This window comes from Muscardinus avellanarius (genome assembly GCF_963383645.1).
Source record: "Muscardinus avellanarius genome assembly, chromosome: 15".
Lineage (NCBI taxonomy): Eukaryota > Metazoa > Chordata > Mammalia > Rodentia > Gliridae > Muscardinus > Muscardinus avellanarius.
This window is the reverse complement of record NC_137801.1, coordinates 56,317,423-56,336,761: the sequence shown is the minus strand read 5'-3', so window position 1 is coordinate 56,336,761 and position 19,339 is coordinate 56,317,423. Positions and strand designations below refer to the sequence as shown.

The window sequence follows — 19,339 nt, the reverse complement described above, 5'->3', positions numbered from 1 at the left end:
ATTAATTTCTTTGTAGGAAATAATTTTTAAAAGTATTGTTCAATTGCACGTTAACATGGAAGATATCAAAGCTCTTGCTTATCTCCATTTTTCCCTGTGGAATCAGGTGCACCGGGAACCTTACTACTTTCAACAAAAACAGATTCAAAGGCAGCTTCCTGTTCATCCAAAGAATCAGCAGCTGTGGCTCCTTTAATTAGTGTTGGTTTGGTAAAAGACTGTTGCTGTGTTGAAATTTTGCTTGATTCCATCGTTTTTCTACCTCTTCTTTTACCAAGAATTTTGACATAATTTGCAGGTATAAGTCCTGTTGTTTGGCCATCAAGACTAGCCAGAAGCCAACCACGAACTTTGGGTTGTTGTTCTGATGGGGAAAAAGACAACTTTGTAATTATAATATACTTTGGAGTCTAACAGCATATTAATAGTAAGATATTAGGTAAAATCTGTTACACCTTTATAAAATATCTTAAAATATAGTACATATATGTATATTAAAAATCAAATGCTGAGAAGGCTTAACAGGTCTAGTAGGTCCATTCTTTTTTTTTTTTCTTTTCTTCTTATTCTTCTTCCTAAATACAGGGTCTCTCTATTGTAGTTCAGGTTGGCCTCAAACTCCTGGACTCAGATGATCTTCCTGCCTTAGCCTTCTAAGCAGCTGGGACTAGAGGTATATACTCGCTTTAGGTATATGCTTATAATCTGTATTTTTTATTTTATACTTACTAAGTATTTTTTTCTACTTTGAAGAACCTAAAGTTTATATCATTTGGACCACTCACAAAGTATAAGGATATTCAGTATTCTCAAAAACTGAAAATTAAAGTCGGGCATGGTGGCGCACGCTTGTGATCCCAGCATTCAGGAGGCTGAGACGGTAGGATCGTGGTTCGCAGACAGCCTCAGTTACTTAGTGAGGCCCTCTGCAACTTAGTGAGACCCTGTTTCAAAATAAAGAATAAAAAATAGGGCAGGGGATGTAGCTTGGAGCTCAAATGCCTCTGGGTTCCATCCCCAGACCAGAAAAAAAACAAAAACAAACAAACAAACAAAAACCCTGAAAATTGACATCAGTGTTTTTTCTATTTTAAATTGAAATTTAAGTAATAAATATCTCATTATTTCTCATTTGGGTAAATTGAGGGATTATGCACTGATCTCAGTACTTGGGAGGCTGAGACAGGAAGATCACAGGTTCATTGCAAGCCTCAGCAATGAACTTAGCCCTCTGCAACTTTGCAAAACCCTGTTTCAAAAAATAAAAATAAAATAGGAGTGGGGGAATAGCTTGGAGGAAGAATGTCCTGGCTTCAATCCCCAGTACCAAAAAAAAAAAAAAATTTATGATGGAGTTCTGATTTTGTTTGTTTAGGGGCCTGATGAAGACTGATCCTAGGGGCTTGTACATGCTAGGCAAGTGCCTTATGAGTGAGCTAAACCCCTAACCCTTTTTAAAAATATTTATTTTTAGACAGGATCTCATTAAATTGTATAGGCTGGCCTCAAACTTAAAATCTTTCTGCCTTATCCTTTGAAGTAGATGGGATTATAGGCATGTGACCCCACGACTGGCTTTTTTCTATTTATTTATTTATTTGGTGGTACTGGGGGTAGAATCCAGGAACTTTTCTACCCCTGGGCTATACTCCCAGACCTATTTTATATTTTATTTGGAAACAGGGTCTCACTAAGTTGCTGAGAGCCTCACTAAGTAGCTGAGGCTGGCTTCGAACCTGTGTGATCCTCCTGTTTCAGCCTCCCAAGTGCTGGAATTACAAGAGCACGTCACCATGCCCGGCTCTCTTTATTTTTTGTGTGGTAATGATGAGCATACCTAAGGGCATTATACCTCTGAGGTATATCCTAAACCCTATTTTATTTTTGAAACAAGGTCTCATAAAATTCCAGGAGGCCTCACTCAATTGCTGAGGCTGACCATCTCAGCCTCCCAAGTACTGGCATTTTAAGTGTATTCCAGCATGCCCAGCTTTATTTTTATTTTGAAACAGGGTCTTACTAAATTGTTGCAGCTGGCCTAGAATCTGTAACCCTTCTGTTTTAGCCTCCCAAATACTTGGATTACAGGTATATGCCACCATGCCTGGCTCATAACCACCTTCTGATGAAATTTCTGAAACAAATACTGTTTAAATAATAAGGAAAGATAGGGATCCTTACATGATATTGAATAATTTCTTTGGTTTATTAGATTTGTTATATTTAGTTTTCACTTCATGTTTTTGTGTAGGGATTAAAAGAATTTAAAATTAAAGTGTTTTGAGTTTATTTTTATTTTTTTTAGGTGGTACTGGGGTGGAACCCAGAGGCTTTTTACCTCCAGGCTATACTCCCAGACCTATTTTATATTTTATTTAGAAACAAGGTCTCACTAAGTTGCTGAAAGCCTCAATAAGTAGCTGAGGCTGCATTCGAATCTGTGCGATCCTCCTGTCTCAGCCTCCCAAGTGCGGGAATTACAAGCGTGTGCCACCACGCCCAGCAAGTGTTTTGAGTTTAAAAGAGTCTATTATAAAGAGTTTTTCCTTATTTGAGTGGAATATTATTGGAACAATTCTGTTGGACCATTTCTCTGACTTCCTCAGATTTGAAGTCAAAACTGACACAAAAGAGAAATTCTAATAACTACTTCAAAGTTAACAATTAAGATCCTTTGTTGCAGTTTCTAACAATACATTTGCAAATAGTAAAAATTCAGACATGATTCCAATTTATTCATGATTTGTTACCTTTGAGAGCTAAGTTTAGCATATCGCCAGCACGGAAAGAAATTTCTTCTTCAGAAACAGCAGTAAAATCATATTCTGCTCTAGCAACTACATGGTCATCCTCACCACTTGCCCAGTTGATGTTGTCTATAAGCCAAATTAAGATTACGTTAGCAAACCTTGCAAATGGAAAATGCAAATATTTCACTGCCTATGGCTTATAAATTGCATACCTTTATTTGTCAGGAGAAAAGTCCTCCCAACAAGTAAATTCTATAACGAAAACTATCTTCAGCAAATGATATGCTCATTAGGATTATTTCTTGACAACTTTTCTCTTTTCTTCCCTCCTTTTTTTTTTTTTCCTGGTACAAGGGGTGGAACTCAGGGGCCTTCTATCTCTGAGCTATACCCCCCAACCACACTTTATTTTTATTTCGAAACAGGATCTCGCTCAGTTTCTGAGAGCCTCACTAAATTGCTGAGGCTGACTTTGAACTTGCGATCCTCCTGTCTCAGCCTCCCAAGTACTGGGATTACAAGTTTGTGCCACCCTGCTCACTTTCCTTTTCCTTAAACTCCAATTCCACCCCCACCTCACTTTAAGCCAGAGGTTGGCAAATCTTTCCTGTAAACAGTCAGAGATTAAATATTACAGACTTTGTAGGTCAAGAGACAAAATAAACTATATTGTGTAATTACTTATATAATGAGAGGGGGAAAAAAGTTCTATGTATTTTTCTGACAAAATCCAAAAATGTGGTAAGAGTGTTCCTCCCCCACCCCCAATACTACAGTTCTACTACTAAGAAGAATGGAATATTTTGGAACAATTCACTTTGGGTTCAACTGCATGACAATTTGTTATGAGATTTGAGGTATTTCATCTTAACTTTTTTTGGGTGGGTAATGGGGATTGAACTCAGATACAGTCTACTTCTGAGCTACATTTCCAGCCCTATTTTATTCTTTTATTTTGAAACAGGGTCTCACTAAGGTGCAGATAGCCTCACTAAATTGCTGAAGCTGGCTGTGAACCTGTGATCCTCCAGTCTCAGCCTTCCAAGAACTGAGATAACAAGTGTGAGCCACTACAGCCAGCTTTACTTCTTAACTTTTAACAGCCTGGGAGGTATAGATAGCAGTGTGCCATTACTTGTGATTCAAGTAATGTTAACCGTTGTCAAAATAACTTTATTCCAACATAAGATTAAGCATATAAGCACTGTTCTGCTTTATGGTTTTAGGTTTAATTCATTACTAAAATACCAAGTCTATGACAAAAGCTAAATTCCAAACCATTAAGTGTTTAAGAATAATTGAGCAGGGCATGGTGGGACATGCTTGTAATCCCAGCATTCTGGAGGAGGATCCTGGTTTTCAGACAGCCTCAGATACTTAGTGAGGCCCTTTGAAACTTAGTGAGACCATGTTTCTAAATAAAAGAATAATTAAAAAAATAAGACTGGGGTGAACCTCACAGGTATGGAACTGGGTTCCATCCCCAGTACTGAAAATAAAAACAAAAAAAGAATATTAATTGAGAATAGTTGTTCAGAAAAATGTCAACCTTGCCTCAATTACAAATAAATAAAACCCTGCTGTGTGGTAGGGAAAATCAAGATCTTCAGCTTCTACACTTGTCAAAAATTCATATAACTGACAATGGTTGTATCACAAGAGTAAATGCAATTTTCCTTTGACACTACTGGTTCAATAATATCTGATAAATTCAAATAGTTTCTGCAATATTCCTGCTGATAAATGCCAAATAAAACAATGAATAACTATAGGCTTAAAAAACCTCAGCCAAAGCTGGGCATGGTGGCACTCTTGTAATCCCTGCGCTTGGGAGGCAGAGACAGGAGTATCGTGTAGGTTCAAAACCAGCCAGCTGCACTGGCTTAAAGAGACCCTGTTTCCAATTTAAAAAGTATAGAAATGGCTATGGGAGTGTAGCCCAGAGGTAGAAGGGTTTCCAGGAACCCCAGTACCACCAAAACCAAAACCAAAACAACAACAACAACAAAAAACCCCGGGCATGGTGGTACACACTTGTAATCCCTGAGCTTGGGAGGCTGAGACAGGAGGATTGAGCAGGTTTTAAGCCAGCCTCAGTTGGCTTAAGAGACCCTGTTTCCAAATAAAATATAAAATACGTCTAGAAGTGTAGCCCGGAAGTAGAAGGCACCTGGGTACCATCCCCAGTACCACCAAACAAAACAATACAAAACAAAACAAAAAAAAACACAAAAAACTCAAATTTTAGGACGTTTTATAAATTTTGTCCAACTAAGCCTTCTTTGGCTCCATTTGTTTACCACCATCTATGTTTACTACAATTTAGCAGATCCCACCTCATTTGTACAGAATTAGCTTTCAATTTTGAAAATATTTTTGCCTGTAATTATACCACACAGATAATATTTACTGAGGATGTCACTTGAAATTCATCTTTACTTCTCAAATAAGCAAGCAGTATCAGTATCTATTGGGTCATCATAAGGCAAGGAAAAATATTCAAATAATTTGTACTTTTTATCCTATAAGTATTGATTGGAACTAGCATGCTCTTTATCACTGAGCTATATTTATCACTGAGCTTTAAATTGACTATGTTGCTTTAAATGCAAACTCTCTGAGAACAAAAAGGTTAAGAGTATTAAACAAGCTTACTTTTTTTGTGGTACTGGGGATGAAACTCAGGGACATTTATCTCTGAGCTATTCTGATCCTCAGCCCTATTCTATTTTTAGTTTGAAACAGGGTCTCACTAAGTTGTGGAGGGCCTCACTAAATAGTTGAGGCTGGCCATGAACCTGTGATCCTCCTGTCTCAGCCTCCCGAGTACTGGGATTACAAGCGTGCACCACCATGCCTGGCTTTAGTGTTGATTTTCTATGAATAGTAATCAGTATGGTAATCATATATATTGATTTAACATAGTTATAGTGTTCCACCATAATAAACAGTGCTTTATCATCTAATTCAAAAACAAAATAATCCATATTACACTGAGCCTTGAAAGTATTACACTCAAATTTACTTGTCTTTTTTTTTCTTTTTTTTTTTTTGCGGGTCTGGGGATGGAATCCAGAGGCATTTGACCTCTAAGCTACACCCCCTGCCCAAATTTTTATTCTTTATTTTGAAACAGGGTCTCACTGAGTTGTGAAGGGCCTCACTAAGTAGCTGAGGCTGTCTGCAAACTCCAGTCTCAGCCTCCCAAATGCTGGGATTACAAGCGTGCAGCACCACGCCCAGCTATGTCTTTTTTTCTTGTGTGCCAATTATGTACTCTATAAAAATATATGCTGTAACAATATATGTTGCACTCTACATGTTGTCAAGTTATAATCCAGATATAAAGATTAACAGCATACAGATTTGAAGTGTGAAGCAATGAGAGTGGCACATGTGGTCTCTGTGCAAAGTATTCAGCTCCACTTGCTATAGCACAAAAGTAGCCATAACAACATGTACGTGAATTAATGTGGCTGTGTCCCATTAAACTTTATTAATGGACAATACAATTTTAACTTCTTTTTTTTGTGGTGCTGGGGATGAAATCCAGGGCATTCTACCTCTGGCCTATACTCAGACTTATTTTATATTTCATTTGGAAACAAGGTCTCACTAAGTTGCTGAGGGCCTCATTAAGTAGCTGAGGCTGGCTTCCAACCTCTGCGATCCTCCTCTCTCAGCCTCCCAAGTACCGGGATTACAGACGTGCGCCACCACGCCTGGCTTAAATTTTTAATTTCATATAATTTTCATGTCCCAACTCTTCTGATTTTTAATTAAAAACTTTTTTTCTACTTATTGAAAATATAAAGCCATTCTTACCTTGTGTGCTGTAAAAAATCACGAACAGGTAAGATTTGGTTTATAAACTGGGCGTCATTGTACACGCTTGTAATCCCAGCATTTGGGAGGCTGAGACAGGAGGATTGTGGTTCACAGACAGCCTCAGCTACTACTTAGTGAGGCCCTTTGCAACTCAGTGAGACCCTGTTTCAAAATAAAGAATAAAAAATAGGGCTGGGGGTGTAGTTCAGAGGTAGAATGCCCCTGGGTTCCATCCCCAGTACTGGAAAAAAAAAATAAACATTTGGCTTATAGGTTATAATTTATAGATTCCTGCTCTAAGCAGCTATTCATAGTAACCAAGTTTCCTTAATTTTGCTTTTCCTCAAAACTATCTTTATATCAATACATACTTTTCTTTAGCCTCAGACAAATGCTAGTCTTTTTTTTTTTTTTGGCAGTACTGGGAATTGAACTCAGAGGCATTCTACCTCTGAACTATACCTCCAGACTGATTTTATTTCTTATTTGGAAACAGGATCTCACTAGGTTGTTGAAAGTCTCACTAAATTGCTGAGGCGGTCTTGGAAACTAAGATCCTTTTGTCTCAGCATCCCAAGTACTAGGATTACAAGCATGGGCCACCACACTGGGCTCAGCTAGTCCTTTTTACCTGGTCTCTCAGATTACATTCTCACCTACCTCCTATAAGAGGCTTCTTCATAGCTGGGCCTGTTGGCGTATGGTTGTAATCCCAGCATTTGGGAGGCTGAGACAGGAGGATCTCGGTTCGAGGACGCCTCAGCTAATTAGTGAGGCTCTTTGCAACTCAGTGAGACCCTGATTCAAAATAAAGAATAAGTCGGGTGTGGTGGCACACGCTTGAAATCCCAGAATTAGGGAGACTGAAACAGGAAGATTGCGGTTCGCGGACAGTCTCAGCTACTTAGTGAGGCCCTCTGCAACTCAGTGAGACCCTGTTTCAAAGTTAAGAATAAAAAATTGGAGCCGGATGTGGTGGCCCACACTTGTAATCCCCAGGCTTGGGAGGCGGAGACAGGAGGATTGCGCTGGTTTGGAGCCAGCCTTGTTGGCTTAAGAGACCCTGTTTCCAGCCAGGCGTGGTGGCGCATGCTTGTAATCCCCACGCTTGGGAGGCTGAGACAGGAGGATCACACAGGTTCGAAGCCAGCCTCAGCTACTTAGTGAGGCTCTCAGCAACTTAGTGAGATCCTGTTTCCAAATAAAATATAAAATAGGTCTGGGAGTATAGCCTGGAGGTATAGCCCGGAGGTAGAAAGCTCCTGGGTTTCACCCTCAGTACCACAAAACAAAACAAAGAATAAAGAAATAGGGCTGTGGGTGTAGCTTGGAGGTAGACTGTCTCTAGGTTCCATCTCTAGTATCTAAAAGAAAAAGAAAAAAACCTACTTGCTATAGTGTGATGACCTCCAATTGACAAATCTAATGGTCTTCTTTCAGTTCTTAATCTTACCTTATAGCATCTTACATTATTCACAAATCTTCCTCCTGCTCCCTGCCCCCTGCCTTTTTAAAAAGTTTTTTAAAAACTTTTTTATATAAGTACAGTACCTTGTAAAGAGTAGTTAGTGTGCAGTGTTAAGCTACACTAATAATAAAATAGCAAGCCTGTTTTTGCTACATATTCTAGTTTTGAAACTTTTTTTTGTGTGTGTGGTACTGGGGGTGGAACCCAGGGGCTTTTCTACCTCTGGGCTATACTCCTAGACCTATTTTTATACTTTATTTATTTATTTATTTATTTATTTATTTATTTTTTGCACGTCTGGAACCCAGAGGCATTTGGCCTCCGAGCTACAAAACCTGCCCAATTTTTTGTATTCTTTACTTTGAAACAGGGTCTCACTGAGTTGCAAAGGGTCTCAGCCTCCCGAATGCTGGGATTACAAGCATGCTTCACCACACCCAGCTTATACTTTATTTGGAAACAGTGAATCATCTCACAAAGTTGCTTAGAGTCTTACTAAGTAGCTGAGGCTGTCTTCTAACCTGTGCAATCCTCCCATCTCAGCCTCCCAAATTCCGGGATTAGAAGCGAGAGTCACCATGCCCAGCTAGTTTTGAAACTTTTAATTGAAAATGTAACTGGATCAAAATAGTAAATACAAATGAATATAAAAATGAATATTTAACAAATCTATATCGGAAGTTTGAAATTATTATATGGTTTCTGAAGCTCTTCCCTTATTCTTACCTGTTACTTCATCACTGTGAGTCGAGAGCAGTTTCCAGATGAGATAAGGACCACCAAGGATAACAGCAAAGAACAAGAATATTGGCCAGGATTTTGCTGAGTTAGCTGCTTGGTCGTCAGCACCAAGACACACCACAGTTCCTTCACTTTCTGCCCACAGGTCTTCATTCTCAGAGCCTCTTCTTAAACCCATCATCCACTGTAACCGTCTATAAAGGTATCTTATAGTCCTAACTAATGCAAAAGCTGAAAAAACTTTTGTAAAGTGTATTTTTAATCGGGAAAAGTGATTTGCTACATCCAAAACAGCCCTGAAACTGTTATAGACAGCTGAAAAGGTAGCATCCATCATCATACTGACAGAGGCAAAGGCATGTACGATACTTTCAATGGACTGAAATGCGCCTCTACTGCTTTCCTCAGCTTGCTGAACAAATCTACTGGGTGGAAGATCATCTACACGAAGGCGGTTGTAGCCCAACCCATTATATCCATAACTATAAGGGCTATAGCTTCCATAAAATGAATTTCCATAGGCTCCATATCCGGAAGAAAATGAACTGTAAGCAGGTCTGAAAGTGTTCACATTGCTGCTTCCTGTCTGCTGTGATGGCCTTGGAAGAATAGGTGGGGGCACTCTGGTAAGTGTTGGTTGTCCAGGTCTTGTCAATAAAGTAGGACCCAAGTCAGCAGATCTAAAACCAACAGATTCAAAATAGTTACTTAACCATATGATAAGTTAAATTCTAAATAACCATTAAGCATCTCCTACATGTATAGTGCTATGATAGATCTATTGAAGCCTTTTATTTTGGGCAGGTCTGGGGATGGAGCCCAGGGGCATTTGACCTCTGAGCTACACCCCCTGCCCTATTTTTTATTATTTTGAAACAGGGTCTAAGTTGCAGAGGGCCTCACTAATTAGCTGAGGCTGTCCGCAAACCGCGATCCTCTGGTCTCAGCCTCCCAAATGCTGGGATTACAAGTATGAGCCACCACGCCCAGGCACTGAAGACATTTAAGGGAGTACAGTGGTCATCCCTTATCTGTGATCTCTTTTTCTGCTGTTTCAGTTGACCCACAGTCAATTGTGGTCAACAAAGCACTATGAAATATAGTGGTCAGTACACTATGTTTTGAGAAAGAGACTACATGTTACAATATTTTGTTATAATTGTTTTTAATTATTAGTTATTATTGTAAATCTTAATGTGCCTAACATAAGAATTCAGTTTCATCATGGGTATGCATAAGATTCGGTGCTATTTGTGATCTTTCTTAGGCATCCACTGAAGATCTTGGAACATATATATCCTCCATAGTTAAGAAGGAGGTAATAATGTCTAGGGATTAGACTCTTAATATCCAAGTGTTTAGAATCTCATTATTAAGATAAATTGAATGATAAAGTAGACAACTAAACTCTATTTTCTTACTATTATTCTGTGTGGGGGAATTATTCTGGGAATTGAATCTAGGGGGCTTTCCACCTCTGCAATACATCCCTAACCCTTTTATTTTTATTTTTATTTTTTTATGTTGAAACAGATTCTTGCTAAGTTACTGAGGCTCACCTCGAACCTTAGATCCTCCTAACTCAGCCTCCCAAGTATTGCGATTACAAGAGTGGGCCACCTGAATTTATAACAGAGACTTAAAAAAGGTGCAATAATTCATGGTACCATTAGTATTATGTTCAGTTTGTGGTCTCCTTTTCAAGACACCCATTTTTTTTTTTCTTTTTCTTTTTTGGTGGTACTGGGGGTGGAACCCAGAGGCTTTTCTACCTCTGGGCTATACCCCCAGACCTATTTTATACTTTATTTGGAAACAGGATCTCACTAAGTTGCTGAGAGCTCCCTAAGTAGCTGAGGCTGGCTTCGAACCTGCGCGATCCTCCTGTCTCAGCCTCCCAAGTGCGGGGATTACAAGCGTGCACCACCACACCCGGCTAGGACACCCATTTTCTCAAGGTTAGATACAACTAAATATTTGTCTATCCTTGAACCAAAATGGCAATATTTTTTTTTTGTGTGTGTGTGGTGCTAGTGATTGAACCCAGGGGCATTCTACCTCTGAGATACACCCACAGCCCTATTTTTATCAAGAAACAGGATCTCCCCAAGTTACTGAGGCTGCCTTCAGGCTTTCGACCTGTTTCAGCCTCCAAGTCCTGAGATTATAGGTGTGCACCACCACACCTGAATTTAATTAAAATAGTTTGCCTGGCGTGGTGGCGCACGCTTGTAATCCCCGCGCTTGGGAGGCAGAGACAGGAGGATCGCGCAGGTTCGAAGCCAGCTGCGCACACTGGCTTAGGAGACCCTGTTTCCAAATAAAAATGTAAAAATAGGTCTGGGAGTGTAGCCCGGAGATAGAAGGGCTTCCAGGAACCCCAGTACCACCAAAAAAAAAAAAAAAAAAGTTTAATAATAGGTTTTAATATCCAATAAAATAAGTACCCCTGCATTGTTCTTGAGCCTTTGCATTTTCATATAAACTTTATAATCAAAGCTTTGAGTTTTTCATGTTTCTCACCAAAGCCTGTTGAGATTCTGTTTGGGATTATCAATAAGTTGGGTCCCTCCCCTCCCCTACGTGATCTCACAGCAAAGGCAGGAGGCAGAACCTTGGAGGAGAGTCTGCTCTCAGACTACAGATAGAGTGAGAGGAATGGAGTTCTCATGCTTAGTCCCATCCCCGCCCCAAAATATTGGCCTTAAAAATAAAAGTACTTCCACCCTGGAACCAGATGACTCCAACGGCTGATTGGGACTGGTCCCTTTCCCCATGACCGGCGGACCCATCCCGAAGGGCACTGAATAAAGCAGATCGCTGGCTGATTGGCTCCTTTGTAATTTGTTTTGCCTCTATTGGAAATCTTTCAATTATACTGAATCTATAGGTTATTATTATTATTTTTGTGGTACTAGGGATTGAATTCAGGAGAATTCTTCCTCTGAGCCACACTCCCAGCCATATTTTATTTTTTAGTTTGAAACAGGGTCTCACTAGGTTGCTGAGAGTCTTGCTACATTGGCGAAGTTGTGTGATCCTCCTGTCTCAGCCTCCCAAGTACTGGGATTACAAGCATTAGCCACCACACCATATTTATAGATTAATTTGAGGCTAATCAACATCTCTGGAATATTAAAAAATATTTTAACCTGAAAATACAACAAATGCTTCCTTATTTAGTTTTCTTTCTTTTTTTGTGGTACCAAGGATGGAACCCAGGGGCATTCTACTCCAAGCTATATGCAGCCCTATTTTTTATTTTGAAACAGGGTCTCACTGATGTGCAAAGGGCCTCCCTAAGTTGCTAAGGCTGGCTGAGAACCCGGATCCTCCTGTCTCAGCCTCTCAAATGCTGGGATTACGAGCATGTGCCACCACTCCTGGTTCTTTATTTAGGTCTTTTAAAGATTTTCCTGCCGGGGTGTCTGTAACCTCAGCATGGGGAGGGGGACAAACCCTGGAGGATCACAGTTAGCGGACAGCCTCAGCTAATTAGTAAGGCCCTTAGCAACTCAGTGAGACCCTGTTTCAAAAAAATAAAAAGATAGCCAGGCGTGGTGGTGCACGCTTGTAATCCCTGCGTTTGGGAGGCAGAGACAGGAGGATCACACAGGTTTGAAGCCAGCCGTGCTGGCTTAAGAGACCCTGTTTCCAAATTTAAAAAAAAGTATAAAATAGGTTTGGGAGTATAGCCCAGAGGTAGATGGGTTTCCAGGAACCCCAGTACCACCAAAAATAAATAAATAAAAAATAAAAAATAGAGCTGGGGATGTAGCTCGGAGGTAGAATACCCCTGGGTTCCATCCCCAGTACTGCAAAATTAATAAACCGCCTCCCGAATGCTGCGATTACAATGTGCCACCACGCTGGGTTATATTTAATCTTTTGATGCTATTGTAAATGATATCTTTTTTGTGTGTGTGGTACTGGGGGTGGAACCCAGGGGCTTGTCTATCGCCAGGCTATACTCCTAGACCCTATTTTATACTTTATTTGGAAACAAGGTCTCACTAAGTTGCTGAGAGCCTCACTCAGTAGCTGAGGCTGGCTTCGAACCTGCGCGAGATCCTCCTGTCTCAGCCTCCCAAGGACTGTGATTACAAGGATGCATCACCACACCCGGCTTTAAATAGTATCTTTCTAAACTCAGTTGCTGTTAAGTAGAAAAAATGAACTTTTAAACAAGCAGCCCTTGTATCAAACAACTTTGTTTTGGATCCTTCCGCATTTTATAGAATTAAAAAAAGTCTGGAGTCACATTGCATGTACACAGTAAGTTTATTTTTTCTCAATTTTGTGTGTGTATGTTTTTATGTATCTGTGCGTGTGTGTGTGTGTGTGTGTGTGTGTGTGTGTGTGTGTGGCATCTTATGGACTGAAACCCGGCTTGGCATATGCTAGGCAAGTCCTCTACCACTGAGCCAGCACCAACTCTTCTTTTTTTTTTGGTACTGGGGATGGAACCTAGAGGCATTCTGCCACCAAGCTATGCCCCCAGTCTGATTTTTTTCTTTCTTTATTTGGAAATAGAGTCTCATTAGGTTTCTTTGAGTCTCACTATGTTGCCGAGCCTGGCTTTGAACTTGTGATCCCCCTGTCTCAGCATCCCAAGTACTGGGATTACAAATGTGCACCACCACACCTGGCTTCCAACTCTTTTTATTTTGAGAGAGGGTCTTGCTAATTTGGCCTCAAATTTGTTATCCTCCTGCCTTGGCCTTCTGAGTATCTGGAATTATGGGCATGCACCACCTGGCTTTCAATTTTGCAGTTTTGATTAATTGCACCTTGAATAGAAGCAATGACAACAGGCACCCTTACTTCATTGCTGATCTTGAAGGAAAAGTTTTCAACATGTTACCATGAATTTTTATAACTGCTATAGGTCTGTTATAAATATAGGTAGTGCATGCCTATAATTTCAGCACTTGGGAGGCTGAGACAGGAGGATCACAGGATCAAGGCCAGCCTCAGCAATTTAGCAAGACTCTGTGTCAAAATAAAAAATAAAAAGCTTAGCGTTAGAATGCCCCTAGGTTCAATTTCCAGTACTAAAAAGGGGGGGAAAAAAAGAGCTTACACTATAATATAAATCAAAAGCTTCTTACTCTATAAAGTTTTGCTATCAAGAAAATGCCAAGTGAACTAAATAACATGCTTAGTGTTAAGAGCAACATCCTGAAACAAGTTTCCTATTTTATTATGAACTGCTAGTACATCCTTCAGGAAACAGCGATTAGTCTACAGATTCATTAGAAACAGAACACCCATGGAGCAACAGGGCTGTCATTAGTTTTCTCTGTGGTAGGTATCTAATCTGTTGTTTAATCCACTAAGTTTTAATTTTGGTTATTATAGTTTTTGTTCTAGAATATTCTTTTTAGTATAATTCTTTTTTTTTTTTTTGGTGGTGGTACTGGGGTTCCTGGAAACCCTCCTACCTCTGGGCTTCACTCCCAGAACTATTTTTTATATTTTTATTTGGAAACAGGGTCTCTTAAGCCAGCGAGGCTGGCTTCAAACCTGCGCGATCCTCCTGACTCTGCCTCCCAAGTGCGGGGATTACAAGTGTGCGCCACCACGCCCGGCACTATGTAATTCTTTGCTAAAATTATTTTTTTTATTGACTTTAGTATATTAAATATAGTTAGTTTATTTTATGGTGGTACTAGAGATAGAACCCAAGGGAATTTTGCCTCTGAGCTACACCTCCGGCCCAATTTAATTAAAAAAAAAATTTTTTTTTTTGAAAGAGGGTCTAAGTTGCATACAGCATTACTTAGTTGTTGAGGCTAGCTGTGAACCTGCCATTCTCCTGTCTCAGTCTCTCACGTACTAGGTTTATAGGCCTGTGCCACACATAGTGTGTGTGTGTGTTACTAGGAATTAAACCTAGGAATATTCTACCTCTGAGTTACACCCCAGTCCTATTTTATTTTTTATTTTAAACAGGGTCTCACTAAGTTGCAGAGGGCCTTGCTAAGATTCTGAGGCTGGTCACATCAGCCTCCCAAGTATTGGTTATTACAGGCATGTGCCACTATACCTGGCTTGCACAGATTATTAATTCAGATTGTTTTTTCTTAGGTAGCCTTATATTGTTTCATAAATTGTAATTAATACATTGTTTTAATAAGTAGAGTGAAATTTAAACATTCAGTAAGAAAAAAATGAGAGCTTTTTATCTTGTTCTTCCCTGGTATTAATGCTGTGTGTGTTTGTGGTTGTGTGTATATGCGTGTGTATGTTGTATGTTACTGGGGATTGAACCCACGGGCATTCTACCTCTGAGCTATAACCTTTTTCTTACTTTGAAACAATATTTGAACCATTTGGAATTAGCTTCATCAACCAGTCAACCAAATACACATATTTGTTTTATGTACATTTTTGATTAAACACACATTTTGTAAGGTATATTGTGAACCATTCATAGTGTAAACAATCTGTAAACTCATGAACAACAGCAGTATAACTTGTGGCTGAATGAAGCTTATGTGTCACATATATTTTCTCTGTGAAGTATATAAAAGCCTCTCTATGCTTCAAATACTAGACATCACTATGCTTGGGGGCCATTTTTTAAAAATTATTATTATTTTTAATGATACATCACTTTGGAATACAAGACTTGAGAGGCTATACAAGCACATATCATCCAATAAGCCCTCATCCAATCCCCATCCCATTCCCTCCCACTCCCTCGATCCCATGCTTAATTGGTGATTATCTTTGATATAATTGTTTACGCACCTCATGAGTTTTAAAGATACTTCATCCTTCCCCATCCCCTCCCCTCTGATTGGTCACCTTAATTGCTTTTCAATAGGGCCCTTTCTACTACTCAACCTCCTCCTGTATCCCCTTTCCTCCTAGTTCTTGTTAATTAGGGGAAGCATCTGCATTTTATTCTCTGTGCATGCCGCATTGCAAGTTCCGATCCCACTCTTGACGGCCCCAGTAGTGGCCTGGCCACCAGGAGGACTCTGATCCTGACCTTGCTGGCTCCAGCAACGGCCTTACCTCATGGAAGGCCCCGATCCTGGCCTCGCTGGCCCCCGTGCCGAACTAACCTCTTGGCTGGCACCTTTCCTGGCCTCAGAGGCCCCAGCATCGGCCTAGCCTCACGACAGGCTCCAATCCCGGCCTTGCTGACCCTGGCACCGGCCTAACCCCTCGGGAGGTTCCTATCCTGGTCTCACAAGTCCCAGCTCCGTCCTTGCCTCACAGCTCTTTCCGATCCTGGCCTCGCTGGCCTCAGCCTTACCTCTTGGCAGAGTCCGATCCCGGCCTCATAGGACCCAGCACCGGTCTTGCCTCACGGCAGGCTCCGATCCCAACCTTGCTGGCTCTGGCACCGGCCTAACCCCTCAGCTGGCGATGATCCCTGCCTCGGAGGCCTCAGTAGTGGCCTTGACTCACGGTAGGCTCTGGTCCTGGCCTTGTTGGCCCCGGCACTGACCTCAACCCTTGGCAGGCTCCGATCCTGGCCTCGGAGGCCTTGGGGGTCATTTTAAACAGTGAAATCACCATAAAAATATCAAAATCCCAGCACTAAACAGGCTGTGAAAAGGATACCCGTTTACAGCATAATGGTTTAAATAAGAAGCCCAGCCGGACGTGAAGGCACACGCTTGTGATCCTCGCGCTTGGGAGGCTGAGACAGGAGGATGGCATAGGTTCAAAGCCAGCCTCAGTTACCTAGAGAGGCTCTCAGCAACTTAGTGAGATCCTGTTTCCAAATAAAATAGAAAATAGGTCTGGGAGTATAGCCTGGAGGCAGAAAGCTCCTGGGTTCCACTCCCAGTACCACCCACCCACCCACCCACACACACACACACACACACACACACTAATAAATAAATAAATAAATAAGCCCGACTGTTGCCTCAGCTACTTAGTGAGGCCCTCTGCAGCTTAGTGAGACCCTGTTTCAAATAAAGAATAAAAAATAGGGCAGGGGGTGTAGCTTGGGAGGCCGAATGCCCCCCATTTCAGAAAAAACAACAAAAAATCTGGGTGTGATGGTACATGCTTAAAATCCCACTAGTTAGGAGACTGAGACAGGATGACTGCAGACTCAAGGACAGCTTCAGCCTCAGCTACTTAGTGAGGCCCTCCACAACTTAGTGAGACCCTGTTTCAAAATAAGGAATAAAAAGCAAAACAGGGCTGGGGGTGTACCTTGGAGGTAGAATGTCCCTGGGTTCAATCCACAGCACGGCAAAAACAATCAATCAAACAAACAAATGAAGCTAGGTGTGGTCATGTATCCTGTATTCCCAGTACTTGGGAGGCTGAGACAGGAGGACTGAAGGTTTGAGGACAGCCCCAGTATATAATTAGTGAGGTTCTCTCTACAACTTAGTAAGATTCTGTTTCAAAATAAATGAAGTAGGTCTTGGGGGCATATCTCAGAGGTAGAATGCCTCTGGGTTCAATCCTAAGTATCATAAAAAATAAAATAAGGTTAGAAGTATAGCTTAGCGGTAGAATGCTCCTAGGTTCAATGCCCAGTAATAATTGAGCAGCGTCGCATGCTTATAATTTCTGCATTTGGGAGGCTGAGACCAGAGTTATCTGGGTTTGTGATTAACCTCAGCTACTTAGTGAGGCCCTCTGCAACTTAGTGAGGTCCTGTTTCAAAATAAAAAATAAAAGCAGGGCGTGGTGGTGCACGCTTGTAATCCCAGCATTTGTGAGGCTGAGATGGGAGGATCACGGTTTGAGGACAGCCTTAGCTACAACTTAGTGAGGTCCTTTAGAATTCAGTGAGACCCTGTTTCAAAATAAAGAATAAAAATAGGGCTGGGGATGTAGCTCAGAGGTAGAATGCTCCTGGATTCCACCCCTCAGTATTGCAACAAACAAACAGCAAAACTCACACCCACGTGCACACACACACACACACACAAAAAAAAAAAAAAAAAAAAAGAAAAAGAAAAAAAGGACGGGCATGGTGCCTCACACCTGTAATTCTAGCATTTGGGAGGCTGAGACAGGAGGATCCAGGTTTGTGGACAGCCGATTGTACCTCTGAGCTATACCCCCAGCCCGATTTTTTATTATTTATTTTGAAACAGGGTCTCACTAAATTGCAGTCTCTTAAGTAGCTGAGCCTGGCTGCGAACCCGGATCCTCCTGTTTCAGACTCCCAAATGCTGGCATTACAAGCGCACATTACCATGCTGGACTCACAAGTATTATCTTAACTTTCTACTAGTTTGTTTTTTTTTTAAAAAAAAAAAAAACACTTCAAATGAAAATAGTGGGAAAACGGTTATTTTTCACAAACAGAAATTTAACATGCAAAAATAAACACTGCTCCTCCAACAAGCGGTCTAAATCAAGGGAAAAAAAGGGTCAGAATCACTCCTTAGAAAGGTGGCAGAAACTGTTGACTCTGCTTAACATCATAATTAAAGCTATTAAATGTTATATATCTACCATTATCAAAAAGTTAACGTGCTCAGTACTTCAGCGTTTGAATAAAAGATTTCAAGATTTCAGAACACAGCAGAAGTACATTCCGATATACTGGGGATTTTTAAGAGCTACATTCAAGTCACGCTACCTGAGTGAAGATGTCCATCTACTCAATAGAAAAAAAAAAGTCGTGAAAATTTCCAATTTTGTGGGTTTAAGCCTTTTAAAAGTTGTGGACTTATTTGATACTGAGTAAGCAAGCAGAAAACACAACTATACGTCTTAGAAAAATACACAGAGTTCTGCACACAAAGGCCACCCATTAACCAACCACAGATTTAGAAATTCTGCTTCAGAATTGCTTCTCCAAACCTTAATCCGAAGCATCCGCTGAGTTATGCAGGGAAAGAACGCAACGTCGCGTACAAGTGACCTTTTGGGCTCTCCCCGCCCGGTCCAGGGGCTGTAAACAGCTCTCGGTGGTGACTTTTGCCCATCAGTGCCGGGCTGGGGGATGCGCCTTCAGCGGCTACAGACCAGGTCTAAGGCTTTAGGGGCGCCGGGCCGGACCGCAGGAAGCCGCGGGTTCCTCCCCAGCAGCGGCACCCAGGACGCCGCCCAGGAGCCCCGAGCAAACTGAGCAAGGCCGAGCGGCGGCCGGAGCCCGGAGCGCCCCCGGCCCGGCCCCGCGGCATAACGGCCGCAACCGCCATGGCCCCAGCCCCTCGCCGGCCCACCGAGCTCTGCCCCCGAGTCCCACACTCACTGGAAAGTGGGGCCGGGTCCCGGCCCCGGCCCGGCTCCCGGAATCCGGCGGGTCTCCCAGGGCTTCGGGGGAGGCGGCGGCTGGGACGCCATCGCTCGGCCGCGGCGCCCGCTCCTCGCCGGGGCCGACGGTCTAGGCCCGGGTGCCCCGGCGTCGCGCGCGCCAGGCTCTACGCGCAGACAACCGAACTCTCCACCCCGCCCACTCCCGCCAGCCCGCACAGGGCTTGGCGCTTCCCCAGCTGCGAGCAGAGGGCGGGCGGATGCCACTGATTCACCGGAGGGAAGGCGTTTCCCCTCGCTCTCTCTCGTGGCCATAGAAAGAGCTGCTGTTCTAAACTTGAGGGATCATCGATAT

The 19,339-nt window shown here is 41.8% G+C and overlaps 1 protein-coding gene across 1 annotated transcript; it reads right to left on the bottom strand.

Annotated features, from left to right (window-relative positions):
* Positions 1–65: 65 nt before the first annotated feature.
* Positions 66–19,074, bottom strand: PEX13 (peroxisomal biogenesis factor 13; the record flags this gene model as incomplete). Its single annotated transcript, XM_080711074.1, has 4 exons — positions 66–364; positions 2,751–2,876; positions 8,773–9,467; positions 18,983–19,074. 4 exons carry the CDS (start codon positions 19,072–19,074, stop codon positions 66–68), a joined length of 1,212 nt encoding a protein of 403 aa, XP_080567200.1.
* Positions 19,075–19,339: the final 265 nt, after the last annotated feature.